Here is an 18,286-nt window from a genome sequence, read left to right on the forward strand (position 1 = left end):
AACCCAAAATGTAAACAGACAAACTTTGATTTGCATTGCAAGCGAGTAACATGCAGTGACACGTTCACTAGCATGGCAAATATATTTTAATTAGTAGCTATAGACAAAGTGTAAAAACCATAAGGGCACAGTATTTCATCATTTGTCATGTTTATTTACCTCATACTTCAAGGTTTAGATCTAAATAATCTCTAATATTACACGAACAGAACAAGGGTACATTCAGTTTTGTATCTCAAAAGTAACAGGCAGTCATTGTCTACATTTTAGTGTTTGTTAGTTGTGCCTACAATTCATTACATAGATATTATTATCCTAGCAGCGTTAGCAAACTTACAACCTTGATTTGACCTTCAGAGGCACACAGAACGAGAGAGAATGCGAAATAAGTACATAAAAAGCTAAACAGAAATGAATCTAGAAGCAAGATCCATTAGCATTAGCATTTTTACTTCAAAAATGTGCCAGAGAGTAAGCTGTAAAATATTCAGTTAAGCCTCTCTTGAATCATAATAAATGGTTATTTGCACTCAAATATCAAGTTACTGGACCACAAAACACTTGAGGTATATCAACATTAAAACCAGACGAGTTTAGTAGTTTAGGCTACATCAATTTCTGAGAGAATCAGATTGCTTGATTTCAATTTCAGTGACAAACTTGCTAATGCATTTCAGCTTTGTGGAGGACCTGTGGTGCACTTTCAGCTCAATATGTAATAAATTCATAACATCGTATTACACAAAAACATTACACACAATGAGCAAGGCCTCTAAAATACATAACATTGTTTCCGATGAAGGTCAGTGACATGCATGAGCTTTTCAAAAAGAAACATGTAAAAGACGATTACACACTTTTGGGAAGAAGCAAACATTTCACTTGACCAGGTTAGAAAATATACAGTATACTGAATGAAGCTCAGTAAACATAATAGTCTTAAATGTGCACCCCTTGATTTTCAATGCAACTTAATCCAGCCTGCTGGATATTGAATTAGACTTGGACTTGATTCCAAAATGTAGGAACATACAACATGATTACCTGCTTACAATGTCTTTTTTTGCATGTTGATGGGCGGTGCGTCAGTATCTTTTTGTCTTTCAGAAAACCTAAAACCCATGCTACAAAAGCAATAGCTTTTAAAAGATGTCGAGTGCAAAGTTACGGATGACATCCACTGCTTGCGAGTCAAAGCCGCAGATGTCCAGCATGCCGCAGTCTTCAGGGTCAGCGATGGACAGGTTGTTGGCAATCAACCCACAGACAATTAGTTTTGAAAATACAGAGCTTTTCTGGAAAAAAGAAAAGAAAAAACACAAACATAAAACTGTTCTATATGATGATAATTAATACATTTCTAATTATTATTTTGTAATACATTTTGATGTTTTTAAAAGGATTTCGTCTGGTATTTTGAGCTTAAGTTCAACATATATTTATGCTAGATGTTAGAGCTGCACGATGTTGGAAAAAAAAAAGAATTTTTTGTAAAACAAAGACTGTTAAAAAGTTAAAAAGAAAAAAAGTTTTTTGGAGAGGGGTCTGGATGCAGACCTGGTGCAGTGCAATCTGAGCTGCATCCAATGCTTTTTAATGCGCTCACCTAACCCCACCCCTAACACTGCCCGTCACAGTGACGTAACTCACTCAATGGAGTGCATTGTGTCTGACATTACATCGCTGAGTGATGCAATCTCAGCTTGCATCATAAAGGCTGCATCCAAATACTATTGTTTTTTTGTGATAAACAGTGCTGGGGTAACGCATTACAAGAAACGTTAGTTACGTAATAACATTACTTTTCTAAGTAACGAGTAAAGTAACGTAATACTTTTTAACTAATTATATTATTAAATTAGTAACCAAGTAATTATATTGGAGTTACTTTTTTAAAAATGTAGCACAAGTTACATTTTAGTTTAATTATTTAACTTTAAAAAAATAAATTGCTTAATTAATATTAGTCACAATGAATCACGCAGTCAATAAGAGAATGTGTTCATTATCTCGAAAGGAAGTTATCACTCACATGAAAAATAAACTCATTATTATTATTATTATTATTAATTAAACAAGTAATAACTTTATTCAGCAAGAATTAATTTTAACAAGATGTTGAGAGTTTCGTAGTGGTACAAAAAAATAAAATAAATATAAAAATATAAAATGCCATAGAATGAAAATCTGGATATACAAAGCTAATAATAAGAAATCAGTACATGGAAATAGAATACCGTGAGCCTCAATCACCATTGTTTCCTTGTTCAAGTGTAAAACCCTGGTGATAATCAGGCCAATCAGATCAAAACACAGACTCTTAAGTTGAATGTGGCAATATTATTATGCACACCTCAAGTTGGGTTTGATTAGCCTGACACTTCCAAGTGAGATTACACAATTTATAATTGTTACCAAGTTTATCTAAGCTTAAATTAAATGTACTATGTATGTGAGACTCTTATTTTGAAAACGGGAAGGGCAGGGAGACTAAAACCAAAAGCTGTTGAATAAACAGACTTTGCTAAAGCCTGCCATGCCTTTAAACTGTTTTTTATGCGTTGTTAAGCAGTGCAGAAGAATTTCGAATGGTGCTGCCATTCTTGAGCAAAAAGGATCCCAATTAAACATCCAAAACACATCTTTGTCAATGGTCTCAAACTCAATTCCTGGAAGGCCGCAGCGCTGCACAGTTTAGCGCCAACTACCTACAACTCACACCTGCTTAATAGTCTCTAGTAGTCTTGAACACCTTGATTAGTTGGATCAGCTGTGTTTGATTAGGGTTGGAGCAAAACAGAGGTTGAACTAGAGCAGTGTTTCCCAACCCTGTTCCTGAAGGCACACCAACAGTACACATTTTCAACCTCTCCCTAATCAAACACACCTGAATCAACTTATCATAACATCAGAAGAGACTCCAACACCGGAAGTTAATGGGTCAGAAAAGGGAGTGCCTCCAGGAACAGGGTTGGGAAACACTGAACTAGAGGATGAAATTAATTCCTGCTTGTGTTTTCATATCCGTTAAAGTTTCAAAATAGAACTCTAAATACATCTATCTGTGCTTTTGATCATGTAAAATTATATGATTTAATTAATGTTAATTAAGCAAACTAGGTTACCCTGGCCACCACTTCACTTAAAAACATTTAAGAAATCTAATCAGTTTGTTAAAATAAATATATTTATAGCAAATGAAAAATTATTATTTTATTTCAGAGTACATCACACTCTGAATGTGTGTGTGTTTATGTGAGTGAGTGAGAGAGCTTATTAACATTCAAAACTGTTCCAAATATCATCAAATCCAAGCGTTTGATTCTAGGAATATATTCTGATGTACAAAATGAGCATATAAAAACTTTTCTTGTTTCAGGTTTCAAAAAACTTGTCGAAATAATAATATACCAAAATATGGACGATAAACAAAGGGACAAAGCCGAAACGAAAATGAATGAATGGTTGAAAAACTCTTCCATTTCAACACCATAACAGATGTTTTTGTAAAAGTGAAACACTCATATTCAAACCTTTACTTATTCAAATATACAAAAGAATGTGTGCAGTTTAATAATTAATCGTGACTAGTCCATACATCCTTTAAAGGTAAATAAAAAGTTTGTATTTACATAACATACACTACCAGACAAAGTCTTGTTGTCGATCCCAGTTGTAAGGGCAACAAAAAATAACTTGACTTCCAGTTGATCAATGGAAAAAGTGGCTGTTGAACTGCATCCCAATCATCACAAATACTGCAGAAGACATATTGGAATCCACATGGACCCAAGATTCTCACAGACATCTGTCAAGTTGGGTGAAGGAAAACTCATGATTTGGGGTTACATTCAGTATAGGGGTGTGCGAGAGATCTGCAGAGTGGATGGCAACATCAACAGCCTGAGGTATCAAGACATTTGTGTTGCCCATTACATTACAAACCACAGGAGAAGGCAAATTCTTCTGCAAGATAGCGCTCCTTCTCATACTTTAACCCCCATATTAAAGTTCCTGAAAGCAAAGAAGGTCAAGGTGCTGCAGGATTGGCCAGCCCAATCACCAGACAAGAACATTATTGAGCATGTCTGGGGTAAGATGAAGCAGGAGGCATTCAAGATAAATCCAAAGAATCTTGATGAACTCTGGGAGTCCTGCAAGAACACTTTCTTTGCCATTCCAGACGACTTTATTGATAAGTTATTGGAGTCATTGTAGAGATGCATGGATTCAATAGTCCAAGCTCATGGGAGTCATACTTCATTGATAATTCATTCTTCTTCCACTGCACCATGACTTTATATTCTATACTGTACATTATTTCTGTTAAGTGACAACACTTTTGTCTAAGCAAAGTCAGACCTTACTGTCCTAATTAATTAAAAATTAAAAGGCATGATCACATTTTATTTTGCTAAAATAAGTGTAATCTAGAAGCCTTTGTCTTTCATATAAGCCACTTCTGATACCGAATGATCAACTAGAAGTCAAGTTATTATTTGTGGTTTCTAAAACTTTGACAGGTGACAAAACTTTTGTCAGGTAGTGTATGTGCTTGTACATATATAAATGCCCACACATATATACTTAAAAACATTTACAGTTAATGATACACACAACATTATGTAAATGTAACCTTTTATTTGTATGCAGTTAGTCACGAGTAATCACAAGTATCCATATATATATGATTTTATTTTAAGGACTGCAAAAAGAATAAATAACCATTTATTAGGACACGAACACATCTTATGCATTCCTCTTAAGCTTAACTCACCTGTCTATACATCTTCAGAGTGTCAGCTGGATTCTCCCTACCAAAGGTTTGATTATTGGTTAAAATGATAAAGACGTCCACAGTTTTCTCATTCTCCGAGGCCCAGGTGATGGGTAAAGAACAGTCTGTACTACCACCAGGAGTCTAGAGAGAAGCACATAAAGATTATAACTCAATAAATAGAATTAGCAATTCCTAAAGGGGTCAGGTGACACCAGTTGATTTATTTTTATTTTTTTTAAGGTATTTTATAAATAATTGTATTGTTTGACTACATGATGCTGTAATTATTACGTGGACATTTAAAAAAAAAAAAAACACAACAAGATTTTCACTACATTTTTCACTAGATAGGTTAAAAGGCTACAGCATGAGCTACAGTGGTCAACATTTGAAGTGGATCAAAATATACATTTTTAAATTGTCCTATACAAGAATAGGTGTTTTTCAACAGTTTTAAAACAACTTTAATGAAAGGTTTAATCCACTTCAAATGTTGACTACTATATGTCCTCAGAGTCATCTTACCTGGATGAGCAGTCCTGCTACCTGCATTAATGTCATATCAGAAGAGACAGTACAGGGAAGAATGTTTCCTTCAGAGAAAACCACAATCTGCGCGTTTGGCTCAGTTTGAGCAATTATCTGCAATTAAGAAGAAAACCATTAAATATCTTCAGCCTGTAACAAATACATAAGTGACATAATGTGTCACTAAAACTCAAGACATCCACAGCCAGTCCATGTTCAATATTCAGTTAATCAAATTGCTGAAGACTCTCTTCATGAATGGATCATTGATCAATGTCTCAACTCAGGTAATTTAAAAACAAATCAATTTGAAATAGAACAAACAACGGTGCAGATATTTGTAGATACTTCCAAAAAGAAGGGGAATAAGAAGCTAGTATCAAGAATTTATTCCTGTTTATGGTAAACAAAGAAACAGCTCAACGTACCCTGTGTAAAACAATACAATAGAAACAATAGAAAAAAAATCCTAGCTCTGTTAAATGCCACTTGGGAAAACATATATTATGAAAATGTTATACAAATATTAGCAACTGCACAAAATAACATGTTTTGCTCAATTTTAAGATTTTTTCTTAGATTATCATGCATCATAAACAGTTGAAATCAAAATTATTAGCCCCCCTGAATTTTTAGCCCCCTTGTTTATTTTTGTCCCCAATTTGTTTAATGGAGAGACTAGTTTTTTCCAACACATTTCTAAACATAATAGTTTTAATAACCCATTTCTAATAACTGATTCATTTTATCTTTGCCATAATGACAGTAAATAATATTTTACTAGATATTTTCAAGACACTTCTATACAGCTTAAAGTGACATTTCAAGGCTTAACTAGGTTAATTAGGCAGGTTAGAGTAATTAAGCAAGTTATTGTATAATGATGGTTTGTTCTGTAGACAGTTGAGAAAAAAATAAAATAAATAATAATAATAATAAATATTCGCTTAATGGGGCTAATAATTTTCATCTTAAAATAAAAAATAATAATAAAAAAATAAAATAAAAGCTGCTTTTATTCCAGGCAAAATGAAACAAATAAAACTTTATCCAGAAGAAAAAACATATTATCAGACATACTTTGAAAATTTGATTGCTCTGTTAAACATAATTTGAGAAATAATTAAAAAAGAAAAATAAACATGAAAGCGGGGTTAATAATTGTAGACTTCAACTGTATATAAAAAAACACATGTAAATTGTTTTTATTTGCTTATATTTTGACTAAAGTTTACAAAAAAAAAAAAAAAAAACACTTTCCTAAACATTCATTTATGCTACATCTACAAGTGAACTACCTTAAAGACAGCTTGCGAGCTAACATAAATGAACTAAATAAAGGCCCTTCGGGAACTGGAAGACTAGTCAGGATAGAGGGAAAGATGAATGCAGCAATGTACAGAGACATCCTGGATGAAAACCTGCTTCAGTGTGCTCTTGACCAGACTGGGTGGAAAAATTAAGCGCTATGAATACTTTCTAGATGCACTGTCAACATGAAATAATATTATCATTTTTTTATTATTTTTCCTTCACATAACCATTTACTATAACTTTAAAAGAAACAAAGTATTTAGTCAAGTCTTGATCTTGTTGAGTTCATGAAGTTGCCATTTTAACATTTTATTTTCATCTCAAGCATCTAAATTATTTTCACATGACTTGCATAACAGAGTAATGTACTTGAGAGGCGATTCATTGAGGTTTACGAGACCAGAGTGTCCCGTCAGCAAAGGAATATGCGAGGAATGTGAAATATGCACGGGGTGGACCATGACAGCCACACACACACTTCCTTCTCCAAGGACAAAATATTAGTTTAGAATATGACTCCAGGCTTTTCAGTGTGTTAGAGCTTCTGGGATAAACAGGCCTGTGGTCTTACCATACACACTGCCGCCGCTACTGCCACAGTGCTGATGGAGCTGCCGCGACACACACTGCTCAAAGAGGAACTTATATCAACAGCCACCAAAAAACGCTTGCCTGTGGCCTCCACAGTCTGGTGACATAAAGAGAGTCATGAGTAAACGTCAAAGTTAGACGTTTTTTGTGCTAAAAACAAATATATTCAATGGTTTTTGCATGATACCACTCACAGAAATGCTTTTGCAGAACGCACAGTCTAGTGCTTGAACAATGTCTCTGTCTGGCTCCCATTTCAGCTTGCTACGCTTCCCGTGACCTCTCCTATAGTTTTCAGACGCTGCAAGTATGTTGAATGGCTGTGTTTTGGCCTGAAAAAAGAAAAGAACAAACACACACACAAAATGGGTATGTTTACATGGAGAGAGAGTTTTGAACTTATTGTCATATCAGTTTCTCTGGCTACTTCATGGCAAAAACAGATCTAATTGAATAGCATTTTGGGCGACACAGTGGCGCAGTAGGTAGTGCTGTCGCCTCACAGCAAGGTCGCTGGTTCGAGCCTCGGCTGGGTCAGTTGGCGTTTCTGTGTGGAGTTTGCATGTTCTCCCCGCGTTCGCGTGGGTATCTCTAGGTGCTCTAGTTTCCCCCGCAGTCCAAAGACATGTGGTACAGGTGAATTGGGAAGGCTAAATTGTCCGTAGTGTATGAGTTTGAGTTAGAGTGTATAGGTGTTTCCCAGCGATGGGTTGCAGCTGGAAGGGCATCCGCTGCGTAAAACATGTGCTGGATAAATTGGCTGTTCATTCCGCTGTGGCGACCCAGGATTAATAAAAGTACTAAGCCGACAAGAAAATGAATGAATGAACAAATAGCATTTTATAATTAACAATTTTCTATAATAAAAAGGTTTATAACAATAAAAATAAAATACATAAAGAACAAGAATACATAAAATGAGATCAAAATTTTGAAACTGTTTTTAATATTAACTTTTGATAAAAATCTACCATTTATAAAAGATTGACATGTAAAAATAATTAACATAAAGTCTCTCCAAACTAAAAGCATTGTCTGAGAACAATAAAATAGAGCTTTGCAAAAGGATACACTACCTGACAAAAAGTCTTGTCACCTATCAAGTTTAAGGAACAACAAATAATGACTTCTAGTTGGGCATTTGGTATCACAAGTGGCTTATATGAAAGACAAAGTCCTCTAGATTACACTTATTTTACCAAAATAAAATATGATCATGCCTTGATTTTTAATTATTTAATTAGGACAATAAGGTCTGACTTTGCTTAGACAAAAGTATATTCACATAACAGAAATAATGTACAGTCTAGAACAAAGTCATGGTGCAGTGGAAAAAGAATTAATATTATGTATGACTCCTATGCGCTTGGAGGACTGCATCAATACATATCTGCAATTACTCAAATAACTTATTAATAAAGTCATTTGGAATGGCAAAGAAAGCGTTCTTGCAGGGACTCCCAGAGTTCATCAAGATTCTTTGAATTATCTTCAATGCCTCCTCCATCTTTCCCTACACATTCTCAATAACGTTCATGTCTGGTGACTGGGCTGGCCAGTCCTAGAGCACCTTGACCTTCTTTGCTTTCAGGAACTTTGATGTGGAGGCTAAAGTATGAGAAGGAGCGCTATCCTGTAGAAGAATTTGCCCTCTCCTGTGGTTTGTAATGTAATGGGCAACACAAATATCTTGATACCTCAGGCTGTTGATGTTGCCATCTACTCTGCAGATCTCTTGCATGCCCCCATACTGAATGTAACCCCAAATCATGATTTTTCCTTCACCAAACGTCTGTGAGAATCTTGGGTCCATGCAGGTTCCAATAGGTCTTCTGCAGTATTTGTGATGATTGGGATACAGTTCAACAGATGATTCTTCAGAAAAATCTACCTGCCACTTTTCCAAATAATCAACTAGAAGTCAAGTTATTATTTTTTGCTAATACAACTGGGATCAATGACAAGACAGACTATCTGACCTTTTGTCAGGTAGTGTATGTTTGACAGTAAGTTTTGCTATTGCAATACTGGAATTTTGGAGCGATTTCTCCTTTTAGTAGATGTCCATGAGTGAGTCTAGCGTGTCACTATAATTTCAAAGCGTTTAGAATTTGAGCATGTTTTACATGGACCTTGCATCAGTAATCTTATCTGTATGTGCCACCTGTCACGAGTTTCACAGAGGAGCTCTGGATCTTAAAAGGAGGAGAGGTATGCCGCGATCACACAAGAGCAGTGGTCTCAAACTCAATTCCTGGAGGGCCACAGCTCCAATCACCTCCAAATCGCACCTGCTTAATAGTCTCTAGTAGTCTTGAAAACCTTGATTAATCAGATCAGCCGTGTTTGTTTACAGTTGGAGAAAAACTGTGCAGATCTGCAGCCCTCCAGGAATTGAGTTTCTGTCACACAGCGCTGTGAAAAAAGGGCGGTATTAAACAAGATGATTAGACATAAAAAAGTGAGTGGTCCATATTTAAAATTTCTGTACTGAGAGATCGAGATTTGATCTTCTGTTGGTCTCACGCAATGCGATTTTGAGGTCAGATTTCACCAAGCTTGAACTTTGCAATGCAGTAAACTGCAAAACTTGTGGCACTAGTTTGCATTTCCGGTCTGCTACATTCACATGCATATAAATGAAAGTCTATGGGGCGAAAAGTGCAGTGTGACTGTGGTTATAGTAGTAGAAGATAAGAGAGGTCCAGGCCTGGACAATTTAGGTTTGTTTTGCTTTTGGTTTGGCGGTAGTCTCCATGAGGAGCTGACGCCTGTTTGTTTTGTTATTATTAAAATTATTTAAAAGTTTGTTGGTTCTCCACAGGGAGCCATCCAACTTCATAACATAACTATTGTCTTAAAAAGACCCTTTTTCAGAACAGTCTCGTCTGAATCCTCTCACAACAGCGGCAACGTCAGGACTTCCTGGTATCAGAACTTTGTCCGCTGTTAACTTCCCCAAATGCTTCAATAAAACTGCCACTGGCATTTCTTTCAGCAATGCTTTCCAAACCTGAAAAGGACCAAAAACAACATTGGTGTAAAAAAACACATGCGTAGGAAGACTTGGACAACAATGCACCAAAATGTTTTATGGAACCACGTAATTATTTTTTTGCGTTGTGAAGATTTACAATTACAGACATAAGTACTTAAATGTTTTTTGGAGCAAATAACATTGAAAACACACAAATAAATCTTTATTACACTCAATATGTAAAAATTAATTAGTCAAATGTGGCAAAACCTCTTTGGACTTGAGATGGTTGGTGAGAAGCTGCTCTTTTCCCAGTCTGTGCTTCTCAATCAGATGAATGAGCTCCTGGTCATCAGTGGAGTGTTTGGCTTTCTCAACAGCTTCCAGATACACGAAAACCTTCTGCAGATCCTCAGACTTGTCTTTCTCAGCATACGCTTCCTCAACCCCTTTCCATCCTTTTGTGATGTATTTGCAAACAAGAGCAATGGCTGTACAGAACAATGACACATACTAATTTAGTCTGACTTCTGACACAACAATGATATTAAAAATATTGCATTTTCATACAATATTTGTGGTTTACAAATATAGAAATTTCTTGACTCTAAAACTGTGATATGGCTATTTAATAAAATTGTGATGGGTGCTATAAAAGACTTCACAGTTATAGTTGGCACATTTATTTTATATATATTGTGGCAGTAAAAATTATTGAATAATAAATGGAAACAAATATGAAAGTCGCCATTACTTAGTATTACTTTAAAACATATATTTATAATTTATCTATTTTAACAAACATTTAAATAATGATAATATAATAAAAACAAATTACATTTTGTACAAAGCAATTTAAAAATAAATTATTAGATATAGCAATTGGCATTTGAATTTAATACAATTTACATAGGTGATTGAATTTATGTACATAGAAAGCATAAATACAGGCATAAAACAGAATGAATATTTCAAAATTCCTTCTGTGAAAAATGTCAAAATATGGGTGAAATAATGTTCTATCATTATTTAGTGTAAAAATGAAAGAAAAATTACATTTATTTTGCCATGGACTTACTAAATAAAAGTACAAGTAAACATATTAAATTATCACATTTTACAATTTTAGTAAAATAAATAGACCGTTCCAATGTACATGAAAAAGAAATGGAGCTGACTTAGACTTTGGTAATAGAAAACTCTTTTTGTTGTTGACTTATTTATCAAAACAAGCAACAATGTTTACATGCCCGTATCTCTTCTTTGTATGTATGCATGTATGTATATTTATAAAACAGTTCTGTGTTGTTCTCGAATCTGATTGGCTGATAGCTGTGCCATATTCTGCAATATCAGAACTCGCACAGCCTCCTCACACTTCTGTATTACTTCGCCCACATAGAGTGACAGCAAATCAATAACTCACTACAGTTTGACAAAATATTGCAGCTGTTGAAACACAATGTACTTTCGAGGCTTTTTAGGCGTAGAAATGTGGTTGTTTTGATTGCAACTATGCAGTTTATTTATAAAGATAGTGCCTATTTTAAATATTTATACTTTTGGAGATTTTGGTGCGTTGGCATCCATCAGCCTGTACTGAGCACAGCAAAGACGGTTGATGTTTTCCATCCACAAAATGGCGACAGAGACCGCATAATAAGCTCTTAGAGGAGAAAAACAATGTCATTTTCAAACTACAGCTGAACAAAGATTAGTAAACTGGTAAATGACATTCTAAGCCGATCTCTCTCTTTTATAGTTGTAGTGCTGTATTTATACTATATAATTGTAGTGAATTGAGTGTGAGATGGCACTCACATATGAAAAAGGTATGTATTTTGTGTTGGCCACTCTTTGTATAACCCTGAGGTTACTTTTTGGTTGCCCATCTGTTTGTTTCTAATGAGTCTCCTGTTTTTCTTACTGCAAAAATGGTTTAGTAAAAAAAAAGAAAGAAGAAATGCCCCGCATGTGTTTAGCGTTTTTCCTTATCATAAAACACAACAGTAATCTGGAAATTTTTGCGATGCTTTGTCTTTTTGGGGTTAAATATTGCAATCTTCCGATTCCAAGAGAGAAATACAGGGAAAATGTCTCTAGACTGATGGCATTTTCCTGCCGTTCAGCCTTATAATCTTACAAACGCAAGCAAAATCACCTGTTTTGTCATCACTTAAAATATTGCGCTAGAGAATCATTCAAATACTAGCTCTAAAGTGACGTTTGTGAAGTAGCAACCGTTTTTGCTGTTTTGGCATCAGCTGCAGATGTAAAGGAATAGTGGAAGAAAGTAGTTCCTCATACAAAAGGGTTTTTAGACTTTGGATTTTCTTTTTATATAAATGATTATGCTGTTGTATAAATGCAATATCATACTCGTAGCCAGGTGATATGGCTGTATTTTTTTTATGGCTGGATTTAATTTTTATTAATTCCGTTATTATTTAGGTTATTCTATTATTTACACATTTATTTAGTTTAACCATTACCCAAGCACTCACTGTCATTAGCAGGCTTCATGTGGGACAGTCTGAGGAGGTCCTGATGGGACCAGCCTGCCCTGTGCTTGCACTTGGTCACCGCTTGCGCCAGACTCATCCATCCTGGCCGTTGTACAATCAGTCACGGCTCTCCGCAGAGCCCGGCCCCACATCCCAGAGCCCTCTTTCAACTCTTTCTTATACTGCACGAATGTGAAGAGCTGCATGGGCGACCGCCACAGTTCCTTCAGCGCCCGTAAAGCGGCCTGTCTGGTTTTGCAGTCTGCATGCAGCGGAGCAGACGGCCAGAGCGAAGAGGCCGGGGTTCGGACGGACAGCGTGGCCCTCCAGATTGAAGTGTCTGACTGCCTCCACTACCTCAGACCCACGGCCCCCTTCGATGAGCTGCATTAGGGACAGGCATTCTCGATGCCCAGAGGACACTCTTTAGTGCTGTATGTGGAGCTTTCAGAAGCCGTAGCAGAGGAAGCCGGCGCAGACATACAGCTGCAGTCACTGATCTGTCCGAAGAGTTCAGCACCTGTTCGTTAACAACTGACAGCTGTTCTGGATGAGATTGCTGGATCCATAATAGCCGTCCTACAGACAGACATATACAGACAAATTAGACTCAGAGTTGCCACATTAACCTTATTCTTGCATACGAGCGGACGCAGCACTTTGAATCTCTTTGGCTCAGGACTTCAGGTCTCATTCACTTTACATAAATTTTTAGATATTAAAAACAGGTCGTTACGCTGATTGATGTTGCAAACTGATATTGTCTTATTATAGTATCCTGCTATGTCTGTATAGTCATGGACATGCTGTTTGTAGAGCAAGTAGTTGACTGTTTTCTGCAGTTTACTATTCCTAGTCATTTCTCCCATAAACAACTGAATCGGAAGTATTAAAACAATCGACAAAAACGAGCAAACTTCCGCATTGAAGAATAAGGTCAATACTGTAATAAGTAATACATCTATGGTACTTTTTTAATGCCCACATATTAATTGAGGGTGATTATCATAAGTAAATAAATAAAAATTATTATTATTATTTGTTTTTTTTTTACATTTTAAACATTACTGCGTGTACATAAATCTATAGCTCGCATATTAAATCTAAACAAAAATAAATGTTAATATTATATTTATTAACCATAGCAACACCCATTATATGTTCCAAGGAAGTACCATGGTATTATTTTTAAGAGCACCATGTATATATCACAGAATTCATATGGTAATCACCATGAAATTAATTGATAAACAAATAAGTAAATAAAACAATATATCATTTTATATCATGAAATATTGACCTACTTTTTTACATGTCTGAGCATTACTGTGTATATAAATCTATTGTTTAAATATTAAATATCAACAAAATATATGTTATATCTAACAGGGTTATATCTAAAATAATCAAGCGCGGATTTCACTTGACCTATCAAAAAATTATTATAATAATTTAATTTAAGTGATTATACTTAATAATGCAATAAAAATTTAATAATAAAAATATAGGTCAGGTCAGTATCCTCAGTAGTAAATAAATGGAGAACTTTTAAGCAAATGTTACTGTAAGGAAAGTAATTAAATGCTTTTTTTAAATAAAAAGTTTACATTTACATTAATCAGACGCTTTTATCCAAAGTGACTTAAAATGAGGACAAGAAAGCAATTTACACAAATATAAGAGCAACAGTGAATAAGTGCTATAGGCAAGTTTCAGGTGTATAAAGTCTAAGAAGCAAAGCATTAGTAATGTAATTTTTTTTTTGAGAGAGAGAGTACAGTTAGTGGTATAGCCAGAGAGGCAGTTGCAGATTAGGAAGGAAAGTGGAGACGAAATAGTTGAGTTTTTAGTCGTTTCTTGAAGACAGCAAGTGACTCTGCCGTTCTGATGCAGTTAGGGAGTTCATTCCACCAACTGGGCAGATTGAATGCGAAGTTAAAAGTTTAATTGAGACTGGGATTGTTGGTGATTGTATGGGCATTAATGCTATACATGAACAAAGAAAAATTATGACCTGTTAAAAAAATAAAGACCTACAACACAACATTTCAGTAGATTTAAGACTTTAAGGCCTAAATGTATCTTTTGAGATTTAAGACATTTAAGACTTTTAAGACCCTGCGGAGACCCTGATAACCATAGCAATTATATGTTCCAAGAAAGTATACCATGTATATAATCACAGTAAAACTTATATGGTAATCACCATGAAATGAATAATAAACAAACAAATAAGAAATAAATAAAACAAATACAAAATATATTAACTTACATTTTTATTCATTTTTAAATGCTTAAACATTGCTGTGTGTATATAAATCTATTGTTGAAAAATTAAAATGAATTCAAAATGTAAGTTAATATATTTATATTTGTTTTATTTATTTTCTCATTTATTTGTTTATTAATTCATTTCATAGTGATTACCATATCAATTTACTGTGGATATAAACATCTTGCTCTTAAACTAACATATATCTTTGAATATATAATAGGCGTTGTTATGATAATAGATATTATAGTATATGACATTTATTTTGGTTTATATTTTATATTTCAACAATAGATTTATATACTAGATAGATAGATAGATAGATAGATAGATAGCTAGATAGATAGATGCCCCTTATTTTATTTACTAATAACAACTTGTGCATTCATATACATTTCATAATCATTTAATATACAAATAAACAGTATTTAAATGAACATATAGATAATAATATATATATTTTAAAAATCATATACCGTACATGTCATTTCTTTATATTTTTCCTTTAACATTCGTTTGTAACTACTTATTTTGTCCAAAGTGCTAAGAAAAAAAGATTTAAGACTTTTTAAAGCCTAAAATTTATCTTTTGAGATTTAAGACATTTTAAGACCCTGCACATACCGATTAACTATAGCAATGCCTGTTATATGTTCCAAGAAAGTACTAAGGTATATTTTAAGTGTACCATGTTAAGCACAGTAAATTATATTGTAATCACCATGCAATCAATTAATAAACAAATAAATAAAACAAATATAAAATATATTACCTAACATTTTAATTAATTCTATATGATTAAACATTCTGTGTGTATATAAATCTATTGTTTAAATATTAAAAATAAATAAAATAATTTATAATATAATACATCTATCTATCTATCTATCTATCTATCTATCTATCTATCTATTTAGATAGATAGACAGATAGATAGATAGATAGATATTTTTAATAACTAATAAAACGCGTGCATTAATTTATATTTAAATTAATCATTTAATATATACATAAAAACAAATGAACAAAATGGATAGTAATATATTTTATAAAGTCTTGTAATATTTATACTTATCACGTTTGTTTGGTTTGTAGCTACTTATTTTTTCCAAAGAGCTAAGGAAAAGGTAAAGATGCTTAACGTTAATAACATTAAATGACTTCTGCAGATTTATGTTTAATAATGGTTTATCACCTAAACCATTCATGTTTTAAAGTCTCTGCTCTTCAAATCGTGTGAGACTGAGCGTATCATTTTGTTTTGTCAGCTTTATGAGGCTCAGACCACTAGCGGCTTTAATCCTGTTAGCCAGTTACAATTGCGAGCAAAGCCTCTTCAAATACACTCATAACAGCCTTTAAAGTTAACACTAAAGTGCTCCATCAAACCTATACAACATCACCACAGTACAACAACGTCAAGAGCACAGCCTTTAAACCAGACTCGCGATGATGAAAAAGGGAGGGGGGTAGACAGGCATCAGTTAGCCTGATGCTAATATACATCACTCTTTGGCTGCTTAGTAAACTCTCCCACTGTCTGCACGAACAGAAATGACACAATGCGGCTTGAAAACTTTTAACAAGCCCAAAAGCTTCCTACCTGTTGTTGTCCTTCTCCAAAAGTCTCTGGATGTTCCGAGAGTTGCAGCTCCTCCCTTAAAATCAGACTCAAAGACGAAGAGCAGAGCGAAGATTCCCGACTACGCGATGGCTGTATCTCAAAACCTAGTTCCCTTGCTAGGTAGACATCAGTGGCGAGCAATAGAACGTGATCTGCATCTGTTTCTTGAGGAATAGTGACTTTTGAGTTAGAAGAATTTCAGGTTTCTATTGACAGTTTCTTCTCATTTGGAGTCGGAAAACAGTTATTCATTCACTAAAACGCCGCCTATATCTAGGCAGCGTACTAGGTTATGAGACGTAGCCCAAGACAACGTTCCAGCCCTCGGTAAGAAAATAACAATTTTCCCCCGTTTGTCCTAAGAAGAGAGATAAAGTGATTAAATAGCAGTAAACTAAAAATCAAATGTTTTGTATGTAGAGATTTGCAGGATAATTCTATTAAAATGTTGACGTTATATAGCTTTTTTTTATGAATCCCCAATTTACATAAGATCCCATTTATACTGTGAAAAATTTAAACATTAGCCAACACTTTTCTTATGTAGGCCTATGTATTTATTCAGTTAGATTATGTGTTTATTTCAATCCCATTTTGTCTCATTTTAACCCCTTAACTGTCTGTCAGAGAAGTTTTCCATTACTTATTTAAAGCTTCTATTTTATACAGTCATTGTTTAAAACAGTAATATCCTACTAATATATTGACAAGGATTTGCAACCAAATAATAGCTATATAAAGTCTTTTTTTTAACTAAATGTTGACACACTCACAATAATGCTAACTTTATTTTTCAGGATAAATATTCATAACACGTTGTCTAATATTTGTATAAAAATAATGGGATTTTAGGTCATATTCCCATCAATACTTCTTGCAGTAGGAGTTTACTTCTACCCTATTCTTTAAAACGTTTTGGTTTGTTTATTTATTTGAATGTAATTTTATCAGTTTTTAATTAATTGTTTTATATATTTACTGTTATGAACTGAATAATTAAAATGTTTATTTCAGTAGTTTGTTTTATTTTCTTGCTTCTTTGTATATTTTAAACACGTTTCATTATGTATTTGCTATTTGTATTAGCCAAATTTTGATTTTACAAATTACATTAAATGGGAAATTTTCATTGGTTTATTTTACACTTTAATGCCTTTTCGAAGCGTCCAGCATTTCTATAGACAACTATAAGTCCTATATGAAACCTGCTATATTTAAAAAAAAAAAAACATTTGGGATAGCAAGACATTTTTTAACGGATTTTATTTTAAATAATATAAATATTATATAAGTATTGTATATTTCAATGCAGTACAAAAATACCGAATGACTGGCAGGAAATAGTTATAATACATTATATATAATACATAATAATACCTAACAAATAGTATGAAAAAAAAATCTTTATTGTAAAAGCCTTTATTATTTTAAAATATATTTTCTGTATTATTTGAAAAAATATCTGACAACATTTGTTATTGTGTGTGTATTTAAATGGGTTTTCAGGTTTGTAAATGGAAAGTTGTTGCTGCAAATGATCAGCGTTGGGGTAATGGATTACAAGTAGAGTTATGTAACAATATTACTTTTTAAAGTAATGAGTAAAGTAGTGCATTACTTTTAAAAATTAAGTAATAATATTTGAGTTACTTTAAAAAAATGTAATGCATGTTACTTTTAGTTTAGTTAATGTGAT

The 18,286-nt window shown here is 33.8% G+C and overlaps 1 protein-coding gene across 1 annotated transcript; it reads right to left on the bottom strand.

Moving 5' to 3' along the window:
* Positions 1 to 401: 401 nt before the first annotated feature.
* ro60 (Ro60, Y RNA binding protein) lies at positions 402 to 13,259 on the bottom strand. The gene is given in 13 exon segments (XM_056472792.1): positions 402 to 1,263; positions 1,266 to 1,295; positions 4,778 to 4,921; positions 5,306 to 5,422; positions 7,194 to 7,310; positions 7,408 to 7,545; positions 10,081 to 10,118; positions 10,121 to 10,226; positions 10,461 to 10,681; positions 12,695 to 12,810; positions 12,812 to 12,960; positions 12,962 to 13,092; positions 13,095 to 13,259. Coding segments are annotated over 13 exon segments (1,422 nt in total). The 5' UTR covers positions 13,177 to 13,259; the 3' UTR covers positions 402 to 1,230.
* Between the last annotated feature and the right edge of the window lie 5,027 nt (positions 13,260 to 18,286).

Source organism: Danio aesculapii, chromosome 2 (genome assembly GCF_903798145.1).
Source record: "Danio aesculapii chromosome 2, fDanAes4.1, whole genome shotgun sequence".
NCBI classification, from domain to species: domain Eukaryota; kingdom Metazoa; phylum Chordata; class Actinopteri; order Cypriniformes; family Danionidae; genus Danio; species Danio aesculapii.